We start from the raw sequence: 23793 nt of genomic DNA, 5'->3' as shown, positions 1-23793 counted from the left end.
CTATCCATTTTGAAACTCAGAGGGAATAGGAAGAAATAAAAGACATTTAGTGAATGCACCTCTTTTTTCAGGTACTGTTCTCATAACAACCTTGTGAGATAGTCACAACCTTATTTTACAGATGAGAAATCTGAGCATTTTAAGGTTAAATATCATGTCTGAGGTCAGAGAGCCAACAAGTGGTAGTACCAGCTCATGTTCTTTCCTACACATCAAACTCCTCAAGCCAATCGTAAGTCTGAACCTTAGAGCATCCAATATCTCCTTAAGATGTACCCAACAGCTCTACTTGCCTCAATGAGGGTCCAGTGGGTAAGGCTGAGGGGCTGGGAGAAGGGGAAGCCCAGATAATAAAGATGCAGGGCCTTGTATTCTGGCTAAGGATAGCAGATGTCACTTAGTCATCTGGCAGGTAATGAGAAACCACTGAATGGTTTTTAAGATGAAGAATGGCTCAGTTATATTTCAGAATTCTATTTAAATACTTTATTATTTTTTATTGTATGTATTTATGGGAAATAAAGTGATGTTATGACACATGCATACAATGCAGAATAAATCAAGCTAATTAGCATATCTACCATTACAAATACTTATTTTTTTGTGGAAACATTTAAAACTTACTCTTAACCAATTTTGAAATATACAATGTATTAACTATAGTCAACATAATGCACAATAGATCTTAAAAGCCTTATTCTTCCTAACAGAAACTTTGTACTTTTTGACCAGCATTTTCCCATTCTCCCCAACCCCAGCCTCTAGTAATCACTATTCTACTCTCTGCTTCTATAAGTTTGATTGTTTTAGACTCCACTTACAAGTCAGATCATGTGGTATTTGTTCTCTGAGTTACATTTTAGAAAGATCGCTTTTGTAAGTTTTTAAATTTATTGCATCTTTTTTGTTCCTTCAACATCTGTCTACATGGATATCCACCAAGTCCAGTTTTCATTAGGTGGATAGTCTCTTTGAAAAAGGCAGTATCTTGGCATGTTTCTTAAACATGACTTAAGAAACAAAGGAATAAATAAACAATGAATTTTTCCAAAGAGGATGAAGCACATTTTACAAATCAAGCTAAGCAAGCTACTAAGCTAATTGCACAATGGATAGCCAAAATTTAAATTTTATACACCATAAAAGTACTCTCAAGTTGGTAAGACTGTTGGCAGCTGGCCCTATTTTTGTGTGTGTATATATACACAAACATCCATGTATATATACATACACATATACACACGTATTATACACACTACTGTATGTGTTTGTATATATAAAATATAAAATTGTGTATACACAAACTCACAAGTTAACTCTCACCAATCTTAAGTCAAGGAAACCAAATCAGTACCAAATAGGTAAAAATCTATTTGGTATGTTTGCTTTCCTAAAATAGTGCTAAATCTAGAAAGTCACTTACTTGTGCTACTAATTCACTCTGCTCCTTCTGAAACATTCGATTAATTGCTTCACAGGCTAGACCAACAGTATCTGCTCGCTTTTTCATTCCATTCATCAGTGGGCCAATGGTCTCTAAAGATGCCATGGCTCGAACACACAGCTAAGTGCCCAAAAGAGAAGGTTACTTGTAGACTGGCAATATTTATATAACATAGTAAATACCATAACAAAATAATAAGTAAAAAAAGAATCCCTTACTTTCAGTTTAACAATGAATTGAACCAAATTTAATCTATTAATTATATCATCTAAACTGGTATTTATCAAAACTGATTTGATAAATACCAGTTTTGATAAACCCAGAACTAATAAAATACCATGTGGTTCGTATGCAAAAAGACACATGGCAGCAAGGGGATTTATATAATACTACAACTTATATCCGTCAAGAAGGGAGCATAGATAAATTCTGGAGCTTATAAGCTACTAAGTGTATTCATCAATACCTCATTTTCAGACAAGGCATGGATAACCCGAATGGCACTCTTAGGAATGGCATTGTTCCTATGATTCATTGCCTGGATAACTTTGGGAAGATGGCCCAATGGCGGGACCTGATCTGCCAGCTGAGGTTGTGCGCTGAAGAGACACACTGTTGCCATTGTCAAGGTTTCCAGAGTTTCTCCCTGCAGGTGTAAAACAAAAATAAATCAACTATAAAATACTCATACAGTCCTAAATATCCAAGGTAATGTATTTGGTGTTCAAAACTAGGGATTCAAAAGTTCTAAGTGCTGATACTTGAAAACAGATTCACTAATCCTAAGAGAACAACGAACTTCCCACTTTCTTTCACAAAAGGCATGAATCTAAAGGACTTTTAAGAATGTGCTATTTTAATCTAAGCAGGATTTCACTCAGTTAGGTATACCCAATTTCTATTGCAGGTTTTTTTGAGACGGAGTTTCGCTCGTGTTGCCCAGGCTGGAGTGCAATGGCGCGATCTCGGCTCACCACAACCTCTGCCTCCCAGGTTCAAGCAATTCTCCTGCCTCAGCCTCCCAAGTAGCTGGGATTACAGGCATGCACCACCACGCCCGGCTAATTTTGTATTTTTTTTTAGTAGAGACGGGGTTTCTCCATGTTGAGGCTGGTCTCGAACTCCTGACCTCAGGTGATCCGCCCGCCTTGGCCTCCCAAAGTGCTGGTATTACAGGCGTGAGCCACCGCACCCAGCCTCTATTGCAGGTTTAAGAGATCATGTCCCAGATGATATTACTAGAAATTTTTAGACCATGTTGCAGGTATGTTAGTGTCAGAACAATAATCCAGGAGAATGCAGAACTAGTGAAATGTTTTTCCCAGTTTCATTAAAAATCCTACTATTTAACATGTCTGGCTCCCACAAAGCACTTTCTATTGTGGATAACGGATTGGAAAGACCTTCAGCTTATACCACCAGATGCACACATCCAGAAACATAATAAAATGCATCTTAAATTAACATTAAAATTGGAATGTGTCCAAAAAGAAAGGTGATATAGGAGGAAACTGCTATGTGCTTTCCCTAAGTTTTAGCTTTTGAGGACTGCATTTTCCAAGCAAACTATGTATGTAGTAGAAATCCTATTGGAGGACTATGACTATGGAAAGTAGCACTGGTAAATACTCAGCAAGCTAATCATGTTTTAAAAATATGTTTTACTAAGCTAATGATAGTAACTAATTTCTAAGCACTTGAAATGTGCCAGACATTATGTTAAGCATTCTATATATGTATTAACTCATTAGAACCTCTGCCTCAGAGGCAGGTGCTATGACTATTCTATAAATGCAGCAACTGAGGCAGAGTCATGAGGTACTGCCCAAGGTCACAGACCTGGTCAGTGGTATGGCTGGGACCATCAAATAACACCACTCAGGCTCTTAATCACCTTATTCTGTAGCCAGCCTGTTTAAACAACAATCATGTAGGTCAATTGTCTTCAATCTCAACAAAATCTTAAACCTTCTGAAAACAAAAAAGACTTTGAAAAACAAAATCTTATACACTATCGCGGTATTTGGCTTGCCAAACCCAAGACCAAAGTTATCTTTTCACTCACTCCTGCTTCCCTGGCAGCCTCAGCCACAGATACAGGATTCAACCACATAGTTACTACTCTTCTGGCAATTTCTTTGACTGGGGTTATCCCTGCCATATACACAAAGTAGAGTGCAGCACATGCCCAAGCAGAACACACTCTCAGGGGAACACCGAACACACAGGTTTCTCCTTAAAATTACATATTCATTAGAGATGGACAGTAAAAACCTTCTTTTCGGGCTTCTGTAATCGTTAGAAATAGCATCCTCTCAATATAGATATCTCTATAACTTTGGTTCATAAACATACTAAAGAGCTTCACTTTTGAACACGGCAAAAAAATGATCGAGGGGCATATGTGAATTTAAATGTGGCTGCTATATTGAAAGAGCTGGCCAATTCCTAATTCATGGTCTTTGTGAATAAGGTTGTAAGAGAAACACCATCAGTCTAGTTAGCCAAGTCTTTGAAATGTTTTGCTTTTGACTGAAGCTTACATGAGGATTGTTCTTCTCTAGGAGCTCAGTTAATTTTTCTAACAGGGCAATAAGAAATTCTCTAGGCTTTCTTAGAACCCAGGCTGGTTGTGCAATAAAGATCCTCAAGAAGACTCCTCCAACAGCAAGTTCACCCTCTGCTTCTCCAAACACCACAGCAAAATCTTCAGGCAACTTTAAATAGAGAAAGAACCACAGTCAAGTCACTTAATAATCTTGAAGCTAGAAATGCACACCATATTAAAGAATTGTTTATAATGTTAACCAGTCCACAAATAGCCATAATATAATCAAATTATGAGTTTTATTTTTTCTTAATAAAGTTCAGAAAGGGTGCTCTAACTTCGAAAGTAAGTATTCCAATTTTTATGTTTGAAGCCTTATTTTCCAGGGGAATACCCAAGAGCCTTGATGACAAAGTAGTTATAGGTCGGCATTAAACTGACTCAGTAGAAAGTGAAAACAACTAAATCAACAGAAAATAAGATGTAAAATCAAAGTATATTTTACCTTCCAGTTTGCCTCAGGGTTGTCCTGCTGATTTTTAAAGTGCCTTGGGGAAAAAAAGGGATGGATACCAAACTTCAGTCACAAATACATTTTCATTAACCTTTAGCCTAAGTTTTAGAGGTGATGGGCACAGTAAGAAATGTTTGCCCTTCCCAGTGATTTTATTTAAAGGCTATAAATTATTACCTTTGTTTTTACTTACTCTAGCATCATTTCCCTAACTGTTGTGGACACTTTATCTCTGGAATTATCATTCCAAATTAACTCAGGATTTTCATGAGTTCCTTCAAAAATATGTACAGCAGCTTCAGGATTGTCTCTCATAGCATCCATGAAAACGCTTGGTAGAAATTTCATTAACGTAATTCGAACCTATACGAGGAGGTTTGAGAATGAAAAAGACACCTATTGGAAACACCTCAACATTTTGTTTGTATTTTGCTAATAAGATAGAATATCAACATAATTTGTGTTATGACTTATGTGGGCCATAACCATTACCTAAAAGTTCTGGAGTGAAAAAGATAATCCTCGGTTTATGCAAAGGTACCTTTAAATAAGACTCAGTACGACCTGAACCTACTTACCTATCAAGTTTCATTTTCTCTGTTCTGCCATGGTGACCAAAAAAATTTCATTTTCACCCCCTGCCTCAGTATCACTAGTATGGTAAAGTTCCCAGAGCACACCTCGTAGGTCTTGCCTTACAATATGCAGAATGCCCTTAGCCAGGCTTGTCCCTTCCAACTCTTTTATAGCCCCTGCCCACACAAACTAATTTTTCTCATTCTACCTCTGTCTTACAAATATTTTCTAGTGCATTTATTTTGCTGCATGTTTTATGTTACACTGTGTCTTTTTCCAGAAAGGATTTAAAAAGCAGCTTTTAAAAATACATCTAGCACATACATACAGACAAAATGAAAATTCATGTGAGGCATGGGGCAAAGGGAAAAATGAGGGTTGGGAAAGTGTTTTTCCTTCAGATCATCACGTTTATCTCTTCTCCGTGTCAAATTCTGGGCTCAAATCTTATCTTATGGAAACCCTCTAAGCCCAATCTTTCTTACTCATTGCTTGTATTCTCAGCCCCTGGCACATAACAGATGCTTAAATACTTGAATAAATAAGACTAATAGGAAGTCAGCACACGAAAGAAACATAAAACCTCCATAACTGCCAGAGATATACTACAAATTTAGCTCTGAATTTCCTAGCAGCCAATGAACTAAATTTCAATTACATAACAGAACACCCACAAAATAAAATCATGTCAGTTGCTTCAGAGACACCCAACTGTTTCTGGAGGCAAAAAGCAATTTCTCCTGGGGTTCCCATGGAAGGGCATTTGTTATATATTAAATAATACCATCAAGGTAAACTCAACAAGAGGTTTCACAGGCTTATTTCTTCCTATATTCCCTAAATATGATGAGAGTATTGTGCTGAAATATAATTAAACTCTACAGAGGACAAGAGAAGGTAGACAAAGTGATTAAGTATGTCCTTCTTCTTGGTCATGAGCTCCCTGAGCTCCCTGCTCACTGTGGTATATCTGCCCCTAGTAGCTCATTCTCACAAAGACCAGAGAAATACATGTCAAAGAAGCACCTAAAAGTTAGAGCGGGATTTAAAGGCCATTTATTTCAATTTTTTCACCGTGGAGCTAAAGACAGACAAGTTACCCAGACTCATTAAGTCAGTGATCTGTGATTCATAAAGCAAGAGTTTTGCTCAGAACGTTATGCTGCCATCTTGCTATATCAGGCCAATTACATCACCTTTAATACAACTGCTTATTGTTTTTTTTATCTTTTTTTTTTTTTGACAGGGTCTCACTCTGTCACCAGGCTGGTGTCCAGTGGTGTGATCATAGCTCACTGCAACCTCGAACTCCTGGGCTTAAGTAATCCTCCCTCCTTAACCTCCTGAGTAGCTAAGATTACAGGTGCACTACCATGCTTGGCTAACTTCTAACCTTTTTTTTTTGTTTTTCTTTTTAAGAGATGGGGTCTCTCTACCTCACCCAGGTTGGTCTTGAACTCCTGGCCTTAAGCAATCCTCCTGCCTCAGCCTCCTGAATAGCTGGGATTACAGGCATGAGTCACTGTACCTGACTGTTGTTTAAAGTTTTTAACAAAATTGTCTTCTGAAACATACTTAGCTGTCTAATAAGAATCACTGTTGTAATAATTCTACATAAATTTTAGGGCAGAAATATCTGATATGTCTTAACAGATTTCATTATAGACTAGAATTTAAAAGAACTCCTAATAACTAACCTATTTTAAAATATTTTGCAGCTTGAAACAAAAATTGAAATTTTTATGGCAAGTAAACTAAATTTGAAGTAATAACCTTTTTAGAAGTGAACTATATACTTGTAATAAGCTGTATTTGTGTGACTGCTACAGAAATCATCTATTGACCAGTTGGGTGAATTTCAAATGTCTTATTTAAGAGCTATATTTATGAGTCTTATCAAATTGATATGAAAGCAAACTTTAATTGTATTTAGGATAACTGTCTTAACATGAGTCCTTTCATTTCTAAATTTATTTAATCTAATCTACTGTCATCTGATACTTTTAAAAAAGGCACATTATTTGACCAGCTGTACAAAATCAAAAGTCTCTTCCTATCGGATTTCTGAGAATGCTTGTTTAGTATTCTAATTTAATTCAATTTAATGAATGACCCAAGTCTATCATCTGTAAAAAACAGTATTAAAGCAAAGTTTACCAGGATGTTTTTCAAATGCTAAGAACTACATAAGTTTATTACTCACTGGTGTGTATACTATTAAACATTTGAGCAAAAAACTTACATAAGGCAAATACCGTGACCATAAATCTCCAGTTATGTTCAGGTTACTCAGCTATTCTAGAACAGGGGCTGGCAAACAAGGGGTCACATCTGGCCTGCCATCTATTTTCGTATATAAAGTTTTGTTTGAACACAGCCACATCCATTTGTTCATTTACTGTCCATGGCTATTTTCCTGTCACAACAGAAGAGCTCAATATTTGTAACAGAGATCACATGCCCCACAAAGGATAGAATATTGACTATATGGTCCTTTGATATGGTTTGGCTGTGTCACCACCCAAATGTCATCTTGAATTTCCACATGTTGTGGGAGGGACGCGGTGGGAGGTAACTGAATCACAGGGGCAGGTCTTTCTCGTGCTATTCTGTTCTCGTGATAGTAAGTCTCAAAGGATCTGATGGTTTTAAAAAGGGAGATTTCCCTGCACAGTCTCTCCTCTCTCATCTGCTGCCATTTGACACATGCCTTTCACCTTCCACCATGATTGTGAGGCCTCCCCAGCCACGTGGAGATGTAAGTCCAATAAACCTCTTTCTTTTGTAAATTGCCCAGCGTTGGGTATGTCTTCATCAGCAGCGTGAAGCCCTTCATAGACAAAGTTTACTGGCCCACCCCTATCTCACACCATGGATAAAAATTAACTCAAATGGATCAAAAACATAAACCTAAGAGCTAATACTATAAAATTGAGGAGAAAACATAGCCATAAATCTTTGTAACCTTGGATTAGGCAATGGTTTCTTAGATATGACATCAAAAGAACAAGCCAAACAAAAAATAAACTGGATCTCCTCAAAGTTAAAAATTTTTGTGTTTCAAAGGGCACCACCAAGAAAGTGGAGAAACAATCAGGAAAATGTGAAAAAATACTTGAAAATCATACCTCTAATAAGGGACTAGTATCTAAAACATAACAATTACAACTCAATAATAAAAATATAAATAATCTCAATTTAAAAATTAGTGAAGGATGTAAATAAACATTTCTCTTAAAAAGTTGTACAAATGGCCAATAAGCACATGAAAACATTAGCCACCAGGGAAATGCAGATCGAAACCATGATGTAACACATCATACCTACTAGGATGGTTGTAATAAAAGATATAACAAGTGTTAGAGAAGAAGATGATAAATACATTGCTAGGGGAATGTAAAATGGTAGAGCTACTTTGGAAAACAATCTGACAATTCCTCAAAAGGTTTAATATAATGTTACCATATGACCCAGAAATTACACTCCTAATAAAAACACATGTCCACACAAAAACCTGTACACAAATGTTCACAGTAGTGTAATTTAGCAGAGCCAAAAAATAGAAACAATCCATGTGTCCATTGAGATAAATGGATAACAAAACATAGAATACTATTTGGCAATAAAAATAAATTTACTAATACTTGCTACAACATAGATGAAAACAACAGAAGCCAGTCACAAAAGACCATACATAGTATGATTCCATTTATATAAAATGCCCAGCATTCGGCAAATCTATCCAGAAGGAAGTAGATCAGTGGTTGTCAGGTGCTAGGGGAAAGGGAGAATGGACAGTGACTGCTAATAGAAATAGGGTTTTTTTTTGGGTTGATGAAAATCAAACCTAAAATTGATTATGATCGCTCCATCTGTGAATATACTAAAAACCACTGAATTGTACACTAGATATGTGTGAACTGTACGGTATGTCAATGATATTAATATCTCAAGAAAACTGTTACCAAAAAGGAAAAAAAAATTTGGGCAGACACACTGGCTTACCCTGCAATTCCAGCACTTTTGGAGGCCAAGGCGGGTGGATCACATGAGCTCAGGAGTTTGAGACCAGCCTGGGCAACATGGCCAAACCTTTCCACCTCTACAAAAAAATACAAAAATTATCCAGGTGTGGTGGTGCGTGCCTGTAGTGCCAGCTACTTGGGAAGCTGAGATGGGAGGATGGCTTGAGTCTGGGAGGCAGAGGCTGCAGTGAGCTGAGATTGCACCACTGCACTTTCAGCCTGGGCAACAGAGCCAGACCTTGTCTCAAAAACAAAAAAATTTACCGACCCCGGTTCTAGAATCTCTTGCAAAATTAAGGTGTTGATACTTGTGTTTTGTCTATACAGAAAGTTTAAGTGTAAAAACAGTCAGCTTGATAAAATCTGTCCCTCACGTATTTCAAAGGTCAGAAATATAACCAAAGAGCTCAGTCAATTCCAGTACATACTTAAGCGTCTAAAACACTATTGACAAGTTAATGGGTGCAGCACGCCAACATGGCACATGTATACATACGTAACAAACCTGCACGTTGTGCACATGTATCCTAAAAAATAAAGTATAATAATAATAATAAATAAAAAAATAAAGAAAAAATAACTATTAGATATTACAGTTATGTGCTACCTAGCTCTAGCTTTAAGGAAATTCAATATTAACTATTTTATAGACCCTCCTGTAGGCTTCCAAATGTAATCTTGCTTGTCTCATCAACCCTGCAGAAGACTATTAACTTATTACTAAAGTAAAACTGTTTCAGGTCCTATGACAGATTCTCAATACCTAGACTGAGAGATCGAGCAAGGAAACAACTGAATCCAATTTGTTTTATTAATGTAAAAAGTGTTTAATTAGCCTCGGACTTTTTTTTTCAAACTGAACTTTACATGGAGGCACAATGTGTACAAAGGAAGCCACCCCGGCTTTAGATAGAGGTAGGGGATCTTAGCCTCCTCCTTACCCAAAGTGCCTTTGTGGACTTGCTTGAATAATGATCCCTAAATATCAGTCCGAATAGGCTTCAAAAGAATCACTTTGGAAGCATGTTAAGAATGGAGACTCCTGGGCCCCACCCTAGATCTACTGAATCAAACTCTGAAAGTAGGACTCCTGAGCCTTTATTTCATGTTCTCTCTATGACTAAGGGGCTGCTTTGTGGGCAGGCACAGAGGACTCTTCAGTGAGTACTACTTGTGAAACTGACTTAGTAACAAAATAAAGGGACATTGATACCACTTGCACCTGAATGAAATTCTATTCAGAACTATTGTTTTAACAGGTATCCTGCTTTCCAAACTGGACCATGGATCCAGAGATCATCCGGTTATTTCCAGATTTGGAATAAAAGATCTCCCTGCAGAGTTGGAAGCCATAAGTGTTGTTACACTCATGTCCCTATATGAATTCACTGCTGAGGGTGGCATGTCCTTAATAATTCAGGTGTGGAATGTAAAATACATAAACCACCATCTCCTTCACTAGTTATTTCCACAGGCCAATCCTTGTAGTGTGAAAGTCTAACCTATCTTCTGTCATAGTCTTGATATACTTTTTGTTCCCTCTTCGAGGAAGATGAACAGTTTATCATAATCCAAACATTCTCTTAAGACTTTTCAATTCCAGTACAGCCTGCCCTGACTCTAGTTTTCTCAAACAGTAATATATAGGAACAATTCCCGGAATGTCAATTTTCCAACTTTCACATCACGTCATTTCCTTATCCTCACCATCTCAGATTTCAGTAAACTTCTTGAAATCAGTATCAAAGTAACAATGCTTTAATAATTAATTTCCTTTCAAGAACTTATTTTGTGCCTACCTTTGGACCTATTAGTTTATCTGCTGTCATTTTGGCAAAAAGTTCTGCTGTTTGGGCTCGAACCTGTGGATGTGTTGAATTGCAGAACATATCCAGTAAATAGATCAAAGCACCTATGAAGGAAAAAGAGAATTAGTGCTTATAAAGAATTTGACTTTTCTAATCAGAATTCATTTTCAACCATATTTCAACTGAATGTAGTTTTTAAAAACTGTAAACATTCCAAAGCATTCTTCTAGTTTATCAGGCTGTAAAATGCAGCTCAAAATAAGCTTCATTATATTGCACATGACTAGCTAAGAAAGTACTCTATACATTACCCTTTGCCATTGCTTCTTTGATTATTTTTGTACTCGATGTCAAAGCATAAAGAGTTTCCAGAACAAGCTGACGACCTGCAGAGTAAAAGACAATTCAAGGAATGCATCATCAGGTTAGCTTATATTTACTTGGCACCAGCTCTGTGCCAGGCACTTAACTAGATGTTCTACACAGGATGTCATATTTAATCCTCATAATAACCAGTGAGACAGGTATTTTCATGGCCATGTTATGAGTGAGGAAGCTGATGCCCAGTTTAACCGGCCCAAGGTCTCACAGCTAATAAGTGGTATAGTTGAGTTTTGTATGCAGGTCTGACTCCAAAGTCCATATTCATAACCACTATAAAACCCCATCTTCCTACCTCATTGTGCACTGCACATCCAAAAATCTGATTTCCTGACACCCAGAGGACACTCTAATCAGGCATCTAAGATTTTTACCTGGTGCTACTGTCTTGAGGGAAAAAGTAGGAAGTAGCAGTTTTAAGACCGGGTTCCATTCTAAGACATAATTGCATCCTTCTGGACAAAGCCTGTGTGCCTCTCACCCAGTCACTACCATATTATATGCAAGTATAGGTTACTGGACTTAACTCTTCTAGAGTCAAATGGGAATAACAGACAGGTTGCCAAAGGAATAAAGTGTTGGCAAATAAGGTAGAGGCTGCAAAGTATTAGGCTGAGATGAAAACAACAAGAACAGTAACAATGTACCTTAGCAAACAGTGTAAGATAATTTAGTCTGAAGTCTGAATGATAGAGAGTAGGCTAAAATATCTGGATGCCAGCTATTTTCCCTGTAAGATTAAAATATTGACTGGACTATATAAGTATAAAGTTACACTTTTAAAAATTATGAGTTCCATAACATCCTTTACTTCACCAACCAGTTTAGTTTTACATTGTTTGAAGTCTCACAAAGCTACTGAAAATCAAGAAAAAAGAAAAACCAACTAAGGTTGCAGGTATGATAAAAACAATCTGCAAATGACTTTACAAAGCTGCCATTTTAAAGACCTGTTTCAAGCATATCATGTATTGAAAAAAAAAATTTCCATGGAAATTCAACTCAATTTACCAAACATAAACACCAAACATAAGCAAGCCACTGGTATATAAGATGAACGACACGGTTCCTTCTCTTAAGGAGGTGGACAGACATGAATTCAAGATTAACATGACTTCAAAGGGATTGGCAAAGCCAACTAAGCAATGTATTCTGGTTATTGCTGAGTTTGAAGTTATATTGTAATTGCCTACAAACTCAATATTCCTGCCTTTGAAAAGCAATCTCAGGATTGGTTTTAGCACAACTATAAACTATTAGACTAGGTAACTATATAGATTAGGGCAGGCTGTGTTCAGGAAATAAGGTTGATATATCTTTTAAACCACCTTGGTATTTTATCTTATTAATATCAAATCAGCAAAAGACAAAGTACACAGATTTGAACACTAAGCTGAATACAAGGCCATCTGTATCTTAAGCATGTTTTCTATCATCCAAGATTACTTATGTTTAGTAAACCATGAAATATTAGTTAATTCTCAATTACCCATGTGTAGATCTCAACACACTGAAAATCCCAGGTTATTTTCCTTTGGTTTTGGACCTCTCTCACCCCCAACTTTCAACTTTTGACATGGGAAATGCAAGACAGTAACGTATGTAAAACATTATTAGGAAGACCAATCTAGTGTAAATAACACTTTAAAACTAAACATAGATGACATTTGTTTGAGGTTTTGTATCAACTATGCAACCACTCCTTTCCATGGGCTAATCTTGCTGTGGTTTCCAAAATTCCATCTATATACATACTTGATGGCAATGAATGTAGAAGAGCCAATAAACTGGACAAAACCATTGATTCAGCAATATTGTTGACACAGTCTTGGTTAGATGTCACTATATTCACAACCTGAAAATTAATCAACAGGATAGTAAAAGTTTCAGAAATAATTTTGAACCTAAATCAAATTAGGTCATATAGACTGTACAAGTGAGACAAATGTTTGGGGGATGAAACATTTAGTTTTTAGATAAGAGTTTAATTTTAAAAGATTGCCTTTATTAATCTCTTTGGAAATAATACCTTGAGGTTTCTAAGAAGCCTTCAATCCTATACCCATACATGCTCCAGAACTAAGGTATATACTATGGTGTTTTCCAATTACAGAGTTTGGATAGGGGCTGGTGATTAGGAAAATAATGATTCTCACTACTGGGACTCTTACTTTTAGAGGAAGAAAGCAAATGTCTTCAGTACCCTGCACAATAGATTGGGGTTATGTTCTATTATAAAGAAATAGGTATGTTTTTCTTTCAGAAAGGATGACCACTCACATCTTTGAGAGTATACATCTAAACATCATTGGTCAGTGTCTCAGTGCAACATATCCTACATTCAATGAACGTTTATTTAAAAAGTTACAAGATGCTTGAAGGAATTAAGTAGGAAAACATGTTTTTCGATTTAAATAACTTGCTTGTTAAGCTCTTTGACCAATTTAAAGTTTTTTTATTCTATTAAAAATCTGTTTTAAGCCAAAATGTTATCTAAGAACATGTTACACAAATTATTCATAAACCACCTATATACCTGTTACTGCAGGGTTGCATTTGGTGTTCTTTGCAATAAACTGTGTGTGTCACAAAGAACAAGATCTCAGAAATAATCCTGGGAAGTCTCGGTTGCCTGGGCAAAGAACTACTTGTGACTAGGGACTTCTTGCTTCTCTCAGAAGAAAAGGCTACATCAAAACAGCATTCTATGGGACCAGTGGCTTCAATATCCTGAACAAGGGGACTCCAACTTCTCTTGGACTCTTAAGACCCATGGGTTCTGGCAGTTGGCCTTTTTAGGCAACTCCTATAACAGCAGCATACCCAGGTGTCTGTCTGTAACCCTCACAGAAAAGGTAGCTCTTGTACTAGATTCATAAGAAGGGAGTTTCAACTGCGGGGGAGGGACAAGGATCACTCCTCTGAAATGCAAACCCACAGTATGTAGCCAACAGATATGGCCTCAGTATGTCTCTCCATAGGAACACAGCAGTCAGAAACCCTCTATCATCTTCTTGCTGATGTGTGGCTTCTAAGCTTCCCCAGTAAAGCCCATTCTTAACTCATACCTGACACTGTACAACACTATCCCAAGCCCTAACGTATAACAGAAAGAGAACCACTTAGAATGACATTGTGCAACTGTGCAATATTCACTCTTCAAATTGAGCATGTTAATTCAAATTTCAAAAAATATTGATGTGTCTTAATAGGCAAAATGATGAAACAAAAAAGCACACTTCAACTTCAGACAATGACTGATCGAGACTCAAATTACACATGGTAAGTGGTAGGAAAGGCAACACGCTTTAGTACAAAACGCTTTTACCTCTAAAGCCAACTGCTGCACTTGACCAGCTCCATGAACTCGGAGAAGAGAAAATATCAACTTAAAGTGCCCAATGCATTCACTCTCAGAACCTAGAGAATAAGAATAAAATGGTTTACTTCCAAGAGATGTTTGAAATTATTTAACTTCAGAAAACCGATATACACTGTTGTTTACTGTCAATTTTAAGTCTCTGATAACCGGTTCTAAACATCTGTGACATGAAGTAAGTGGAGGACCTCTAAGGAGCAATAAGTCTTAAAAGGCAAAATGTAAGGTGTTAGAGCTTTTTAGGTTTACTTTGTTTTCATTCCCATCCCCACCCCTAACCCTCAGGCTAAGACCTTTATCAAATAAACAATCCAAATATAGCTCAAAAATCTAAAGTGTAAGGTAGTAATTTCACTCTTTACCTCTAGACCTTAGGGTTACCCCCCTCAACCTAATTATATTCTGGGAGACTCTGACATGATTTGGCTTTTAAATAAGACTAGGTTAGAACTCTGCCACTTAACTATAATACAAACAAACTGGTATGAATATACAAAGTACTCCTTGTGAAAATACATAAAATGAAATGGTATTTCCATTCCTACCCACCTCAAATCCTAATCCCATATATTTACTTCCGTTTTGTTCAGCATATTCTTCCTCTTCTATATGGTAGCAAAACATACAGTGTAATTTCTTATCTTTTGAGGATTCTTAAGATAGCTCAGTAAGACTCCTTCAACTTAAAGAGTCTGAGAATATTCTATAAATATGTTGCTTTTAAATTCATTTTCAAACCACTTATTGATAGGGAATAACTGTCAAATACATCAATGACACACAAACCATACTTCTAAATTACAAGAGAGAGTTAATTCTAATAAACTTGATGGATATTATCAGAAGGATTTCTGCGCAGGCCTTTCTTCAACTCTTTACAAGTTCCAAATCAATAGTCTGCTCTGCTACAATTTCTTTGTACCTAACATACCACTAGTAATATTCGACACTTTGACAACTCCAAATAAAAGACAAGTTTTCTTCAGATTTTATAACACTGTCTTTAATAACATCCCAATGTACATCTTGTAAATGTGTAATTTTCCCAATATTTAATTACTGTTATTTTATTTAAATAACTTTTTGGCAATAACCCAAAAGTCAGAATTTTAACAGTACTTTAATACATACTAAGAAGAGTAAAAATGTACTTGAAAGGTAATGTTCAATGTTATTTTAAAAGATCGAGTAATTTAAATTGAATTTGTATTATTTTAGGTTTATATTCTATATTTATTATCTAAGTTAGAGTTGAGAGAAGCTGTTACATTTTCACTCATCCATCTCCCTGGAGTCAGGCTAGAGTAATGTTTTTGGAAATGTCCTCTTAAAGATGATTAAGAGTAGGAACTCTCATATCTTTATTTCAATTTTTATACACCAAAAACTTCAGGCAATTTTTGAAAAATATCAGTGCCCATATGCACATGGCACTGGTTAGGGACCAGAAAGGAGGCAAAAATTAGATCACTTATTATTAAATAAATCTAATTCAAGCACTTATACTTGATATGTTAACTTAAGACATCAATGTGAAATTTTATACTATCAAACTATTCTGCCTTTTCAACTCATTTAGACACATGTTCTCATAAAGACATGAATTTTTCTAAACATAGTGCCTTGACCTCTCTCCCCAGCTTAACTTTTATTGTAAAACTATTACAGGGTCAATTCCCTGTAATGTTATATTAATACATTATAACCAAGTATAATTTTCCCTGAGTTTCCCTGATAAAATTGATTATTGGAATTTTTAGGGCTCCTGTATTATATGAGTCTTATTGATCAAAGGTGTAGTCACATACCTGGATTATATTTTATGACATTTCTCAGAGCCTCCAAAGCCATTTCTACTCTCGGTAAGCGATCTCCGTGTTGCTCTGACTCCACTTTTGCAGCGTGTGTGATGGCCATGAATGTGTGCAAGTACTGAGCCTGTGAGCCTATATAATCCAAGAGACTTGCAGCAAATGCTTTTGGAACCTAATCAATGCAGACAAGTATTTAAACAACATGGGTGCCCTAAGAAATAACTCCATAGCAAAAGAAAGAACTTTAAGCTATGAAAGTGAATAAAACATGATTAAATTATACATACACATGAATACACCTATGCACTATAGGGGGGATGTAGAGGGCAGGAAACATTATAAAGTATTTCTCAACTTCCAGAGATCTGATATACTCCCATTAGCATCTTAGTGTAACAATTCTAAGATTAGAATACCTCCTCCCTTTATCAATCGAAGTAACAGATAGTATGACACAGAACTTCTAAAATTTGGTTATATTTTTATAATTAAAAGTTATATAAAATTTAGAACATAAATTCAAAGGACAATTTTCAAAGGGACATCACAAGTCACTTAACTCATTCTGCTTAATAGCTATTTACATATATATTAGTCTGTGATACGTGATATACATTATGGCGTAGTACATTTTTCTTCTAAGAGTAAACTCTAAAACAAAGCCTCACTTCTTTCCTTTTTACAAACAAATCAACCACCAAATCCTCTTTGCCACCTCCTACAAGCCAGGGGCAGTGGCTTGAACCTATAATCCCAGTTACTTGGGAGGCTGAGACAGGAGGACTGCTTGAGGCCAGGAGTTTGAGACCAGCCTGGGCAAGACAGTGAGACCCCTGTCTTTAAATAGAAAAAACAAAAAATGAAAGCAAAAACTCCCTATATGATCCCCAAGCACTCAGAAGAAGCTCCTCAGTTGCTTCTGGAAGTGATGAGGAATCATCACAAAAGATGATCTGATGTGACTCCAGTCATCTTCTAAAAAAATCTTTATTTTCAACCTATATTTTCTCCTAATATTGGCCAGAGGAAGCCTTGTGTCTGGTGGTCTGATATCCCTTGTGATGAAATAAGCATGTAACTGGCCTTGTACATCCATGAAGGACTAGTGAGTTAAAGGCACATAAACATGGCCCAGTGGGATAGCAGTAGGCATAAAATATAAGAAAAAGCTGGGCAAGGAACAACTTCTTATGAATAAACTTCACAAAATTCAATTCTTCAACAATCAAGATAAAGAGGCTCACAAGCTGTCAGTGGTCACCCCATCACAAGCATTTGGTATTATTTCGGTGTAAAGGCACACCTCAGAGATAGTGTGGGTTCAGTTCCGGATCACCAAAATAAAGCTAATTTTTTGGTTTCCCAGTGCATATAAAAGTTATTTTTACATTATACTGTGGTCTATTAAGTGTACAATAGTATCATGTCTAAAAAAAACTACGTGCATACCTTAACTAAAAAATGCTAACAATCATCTGAGCCTTCAGCAAGTCAATCTTTTTGCTGGTGGGAATGTCACCTTGATGTTGATAGCCGCTGACTAATCAGGGTGGTGGTTGCTGAAGGTTGGGGTGGCTTCCCAAAGTAAAACAAAGAAGTCTGCTCTATCAGCTGACTCTTCCTTTCATGAAAGATTTCTTTGTAGCATGTGATCTGTTTGACAACATTTTATCCACAGGAGAACTTCTTTCAAAATTGAAGTCAATCTTCCCAAACCCTGCTGCTGCTTTATCAACTCAGTTTATGTAATATACTAAATCTTTTGTCATTTTAACAATGTTCACAGAATCTTCACAAGATTTCATCTCAAAAACCACTTTCTTTGCTTATCCACAAGAAGCAAACCCTTTTTCTCTTCAAGTTTTATAATGAGATTGCAGCAATTGAGTCACATATTCAGGATCTACTTCTAATTCTAGTTCTCTTGCTAGTTCCAGCTCATCTGCAGTGACTTCCTCCACTGGAATCTTGAACTTCTCAAAGTCATCCATGAGAGCTGGAAACAATTTCTTCCAAGCTCCTGTTAATATTGATATTTTTACCTCCTCCCATGAATCACAAATGCTCTTACACATCTAGAAAGGTGAATCCTTTCCAGAAGGTTTTCAATTTGCTTTGCCCACATCCATTAGAGGAATCACTATCTATGGCAGCTATAGCTGTTTGAAATGTATGTTTTAAATAACAACATGTAAAAGTTGAAATTACTCCTTGATCCATGGGCTGCAAAATGGATGTTGTATTAGCAGGCATGAAAACATTAATCTCCTTGTACATCTCCATCAGAGCTCTTGGGTGACCAGGTGCATTGTCAATGAGCAGTAGTATTTTGAAAGCTCTTTTTTTCCTGAGCAGTAGGTCTCCACAGTGGGCTTAAAATATTTGGTAAAACATGCCATAAACAGACGTGTTGTCATATAGGCTTTGTTTTTCCATTTATAGAGCACAGGCAGATTTAGCATAATTTTTTAAAAATAATTTCAACTTTTGTTTTAGATTCGGGGGTACATGTACAGGCTTGTTACCTGGAATACTGAAGTTTGGGGTATGACTGTCACCCAGGTACTTAGTACAGTACCCAATAGTTTTTCAACCTTGACCACCCCCCTCTTCCCTCTAGTAGTCTCCAGTGTCTATTATAGCCACTTTTATGTCCATAAGTACCCACTGTTTAGCCTCTACCTATAAGTGAGAACAGATCTATCATTCTCTAAGTTCCTAGGATTTTCAGAAGGGTAAATGAGCACTGGCTTCAACTTAAAAGTCAGCAGCTGCATAAGCCTCTACCAAGACAGTCAACTTGTCCTTCAAAGCTTTGAAGCCAGACATTGCTCCTCTCTAGCTAAATCCTAGATGGCAAGCTCTCCCAATAGAAGGCATTAGAAACTTGTTTAGTGTAGTGACCTTCAATTATCTTAGCTAAGTTTCTGGGTAATTTGCTGCAGCTTCTCCATCAGCACTTGCTGCTTCACCTTGCACTTTTATGTTATGGAGACAGTTTTTTTCCTTAAACCTCATGAGCCAATCCCCCCTAGCTTCAAACTTTTCTTCTGCAGCTTCCTTACCCTCTATCTCAGCCTTCACAGAATTGAAGAGAGTTACGGCCTTGCTCTCAATTAGCCTTTGTCTTATGGGAATGTTGTGGCTGGTCTGATCTTCTATCCAAATCATTAAAACTTTCCATATATCAGCAATAAGGCTGTTTCAATTTCTTATCATTCATGTATTCATTGGAAGAGCACTTTTAATTTCCTTCAAGAACTTTTCCTTTGCATTCACAACTTGGCTGTGTGCCACAAGAGGCATAGCTTTCGGCCTATTTAACCTTCTGACAAGCCTTCCTCATCAAGGTTAATCATTTCTAGCTTTTAATTTAAAGTGAGAGACCTGTGACTCTTCCTTTCGCTTGAATACCGAGAGGCCGTTGCAGGGTTATTAACTGGCCTAATTCCAATATTGTTGACTCAGGGAATAGGGAGGCCAGAGGAGAGGGAGACCGGGGAATGACTGGTTGGTGGAACAATCAGAACACATACATTTATTGATGAAGTTCACTATTGATGAACTTCACGATCTTATGTAAACAATTAGCAAGAGCAACATCACTGATCACAGATCACCATAATGTGATAATGAAAAAGTGTGAAATATTGAGAGAATTACCAAAATGTGACACAGAGACATGAAGTGAACACATGCTATTGGAAAAATGGTGCCAATAGGCTTGCTTGGCACAGGGTTGCCACAAAACTTTGATTTGTTAAAAAAAAAAAAAAAAAGCAACACAGTAAAGAAAGTGCAATAAAATGAAGTGTGCCTCTATAAAGTGTGAATAAACTAGTAACTTTCAGTAACAAATGATCAAAGGTATCAGGTAAAATTAAAAGCAGAGAGCTTACCTCCAGTTGGAAAGTAGGAACTTCATTATACACCCTAACAAAAATCTCCCCTACAATAAGTTCTTTGGCATGATCACTGTAGACAAATTCTGATCCATAAGTTTTGTCACAATCACCCTTTTTAAAAGATGAAAAAATAGACTGTTAGATGTAAATCTATCCATGTTCAGTTTAATAACTTAACAGATAAATAACTTGAGAGATCTATGCATATTCTAGAGAAAAAATGTGGTGTGATACATGTCACAGCACTTAAAATGACTTTGGAATAGGCATACAATTACATTATAATTTTTTATTCCAAATATTACTATTATTAACTCATTTTAAAATTTCAAAGGATCAGAGGTCAGCTAACAAAGGTCTTAGAGCCAGAGTTTATAAAGCAAGTATGACGCTTTATTCTTCTCAATCAACTCAGCAGACATCAGACCTAGTAAGACGTAGGATGACAGAGCTGAGAAATGAGCATAATTGGACTGGGTTTTAAAAAGTAATACACTAGGCCGGGCACGGTGGCTCATGCCTGTAATCCCAGCATTTAGGGAGGCCGAGGCGGGTGGATCATGAGGTCAAGAGATCGAGACCATCCTGGCCAACATGGTGAAACCCTGTTTCTACTAAAAATACAAAAAGTGGCTGGGCGTGGTGATACATGCCTGTAGTCCCAGCTACTTGGGAGGCTGAGGCAGGAGAATCACTTGAACCTGGGAGGGAGAGGCTGCAGTGGGCCGAGATCATGCCACTGCATTCCAGCCTGGCAACAGAGCGAGACTCAATCTCAAAAAAAAAAAAAAAAAAAAAAAAAAAAAAAATACACTGAACAAAAGTGCTGAAAAATAAAAGAGGAATGGGAGAAAAACAGTCCCAATGAAGATTAAGACTGAAACCAAAAGGAATTTAGATTGGACTAAAATAACATGTAAAAGTATACAATAAATTATAAAATGCTAAACAAAGAGATGTTATTATGTCTATTCTGGTAAAAGATAATGTACAGAAGGCCGGGCATGGTGACTCAGGCCTGTAATCCCAGAACTGTGGGAGGCTGAGGCAGGCAGATCACCTGAGGTCAGGAGTTCGAGACCAGCCTGACCAACATGGAGAAACCCCATCTCTACTAAAAATACAAAATTAGCCAGGCATGGTGGCGCATGCCTGTAATCCCAGCTACTCAGGAGGCTGAGGCAGGAGAATCACTTGAACCCAGGAGGCGGAGGTTGCGACGAGCCGAGATCACGCCATTGCACTCCAGCCTGAGCCAACGAGAGCAAAATTCCATCTCAAAAAAAAAAAAAAGATAACGTACAGACATGTAAGACCTGTTCTCCCTAGCTCTGCAATTCTCAAAAATTTTATCTATGAAGAGTTCTAGGTGACTAACATGGAATGAGCTCAAAAATGCTAAATAACTGAGATGTTACAGTAATAGTTACTCTAATTTCCAAAGCCACACACATAATTATCTTCAAAATCATCAAGACTCAACCATCTAGTGTATGGATTATCCAGGTCTTCTCCTTATTGCCCATCCTACTGCCTTTTGTTTTTTTTTCACGGCTCAGTAATAGCTTCTCCACTAAAAGGTGGCAGGGTAGAAAAAATGTTCAGTCTTGATACTGGAAAGCAACTTTCACTTACTAGCGAAAAGAGGCTGAAGTGAACAACTAAAATAAGGTTTCTGGGTTCAAAAACTGGTTAAAATAGAAGACAGCTGTATATAAGTGGTAACAACAATAAAAATTCCTAATGTATTACTACATACAACACAATGCTCTTCTTAAATGGGTCAAATATTAGGTGGCAGAAAGCCATACTGACTGACACTAAAGTGAGAAATAGTGGATTTCTGTTCTAATCAATACTGCTGTACTTCCAGAGATTCCATCAGAATAAATTACCCAAGAAATGTATAAAACAATAACATACTTTTTTAATCATGTTTTCTTGTTGGGATTCAAGAAATTCAAGTAATTCTGCTCTTGTAGAATTGTTCCATATCAAATATGGACTTTCTGTGTTGCTGTTAAGCATCTTCAAAATCTAGGAGACAATATTACTGTTTTATAACATTTAGTGAAAAAACTTATTGACATTATCACTTATTAAAAATGTCTATTATAGGCCAAACACTATAATAGTTGCCTATAGTATAATGGACCTCAATAATAAGTATCTCAATAATTCTAACAAGTTTATTGATATGATCCATTTTACAGCTGAGAAAAACTAAGGCTGCAAATCATTAAATTATTTGTCCCATATCTTACAACTGGTAACTGGTGAAACTAGGATTTGAAATTGAGTCTGACTTCAACATTCTCAAAATCTGCTGTGCCATGGTGAAATTCAATATTTTTAAAGTACTTAATAAACACACTGTGACTATAAGCTTGAAAAGAATCACAACATAATACCTTTATGTACATGTATTTGAAAACAAAACCTAAGTCTTTAAGAAGCATACCTGTATGAAGGAAAATAAAATTTATGGGGAGAAAGTCAGATTTTCTTTCTTTTTTTTTTTTTTTTGAGACGGAGTCTTGCTTTGTCGCCCAGGCTGGAGTGCAGTGGCGCGATCTCGGCTCACTGCAAGTTCCACCTCCCGGGTTCACGCCATTCTCCTGCCTCAGCCTCCCGAGTAGCTGGGACTACAGGCGCCCACTACCACGCCCGGCTAATTTTTTTTTGTATTTTTAGTAGAGACGGGGTTTCACCGTGTTAGCCAGGATGGTCTCGATCTCCTGACCTCGTGATCCGCCCGCCTCGGCCTCCCAAAGTGCTGGGATTACAGGCGTGAGCCACCGCGCCCGGCCGGAAGTCAGATTTTCTTGACCACACCCTGATATTGAAGGCTGTGTAGTCCTTCTGCAGGCATAGATTATGACTGCTTAGGCATCTGATGTGCTTTCCTATTGTTGAGCTCTCCTCAATTTTAAATGTAAACACAGATATTTCACAATTCCTTAAATGTCTGAATAAAAATCTTTTATTTTTACAGAGGTCTACTGCTAATAGGAAAACAGAGGACTATGACCTCCATCTTATACAAAGACATGCAAGCCTTGTTTTCAAAAGGCTAACTTCTAGTTAAGCATTTTATTGAATCCAGTTGGAGCTCATGCCAACATTTAATTTTGAAATGCTATAAAAAAATTTTAGTGGGGGTGGCTATAGAGGTTAATCCCAAACTTGTTGGCATTTCTGGAGAGAATGCTTTCAGTCAGCAAAATGTATCACATTGGTGAGCAAAAAGTCCAGGAAAATAACTAACATCAAGACTGGTCCCTGGTCGTCTAGTGTTTTAGGAAAAATAGTAAAAACAAAAACAAAATTAAAAAAAAAAAAAAAAACCAGTGGCATCTAGAGCTCCTGCCTTTCACACATGGGAACTGAAAAGCATGG

General features: G+C 36.9%; 1 protein-coding gene across 2 annotated transcripts in view; it reads right to left on the bottom strand.

Moving 5' to 3' along the window:
* DNAJC13 (DnaJ heat shock protein family (Hsp40) member C13) overlaps positions 1-23793 on the bottom strand; it is a 125522-nt gene that overhangs the window by 11335 nt on the left and 90394 nt on the right. For both annotated transcript variants that reach the window (XR_008678520.2, XM_031009469.3), the window contains exons 42-53: positions 22318-22431; positions 20389-20505; positions 16484-16661; positions 14625-14716; positions 13052-13151; positions 11227-11301; positions 10907-11019; positions 4700-4869; positions 4498-4540; positions 3988-4161; positions 1911-2090; positions 1424-1564 (exon numbers count right to left, since the gene is read on the bottom strand). Coding sequence is in view for 1 of the 2 variants with exons in the window: in XM_031009469.3 (XP_030865329.3) it covers positions 1424-1564; positions 1911-2090; positions 3988-4161; positions 4498-4540; positions 4700-4869; positions 10907-11019; positions 11227-11301; positions 13052-13151; positions 14625-14716; positions 16484-16661; positions 20389-20505; positions 22318-22431 (1497 nt within the window). In the remaining variant the exon portion in view is untranslated. The remainder of the gene's footprint in view (positions 1-1423; positions 1565-1910; positions 2091-3987; positions 4162-4497; positions 4541-4699; positions 4870-10906; positions 11020-11226; positions 11302-13051; positions 13152-14624; positions 14717-16483; positions 16662-20388; positions 20506-22317; positions 22432-23793) is intronic.

This window comes from Gorilla gorilla, chromosome 2 (genome assembly GCF_029281585.2).
Source record: "Gorilla gorilla gorilla isolate KB3781 chromosome 2, NHGRI_mGorGor1-v2.1_pri, whole genome shotgun sequence".
NCBI lineage: Eukaryota > Metazoa > Chordata > Mammalia > Primates > Hominidae > Gorilla > Gorilla gorilla.
The sequence above is the reverse complement of the archived record's forward strand: the minus strand, read 5'-3'. Positions and strand labels throughout refer to the sequence as shown.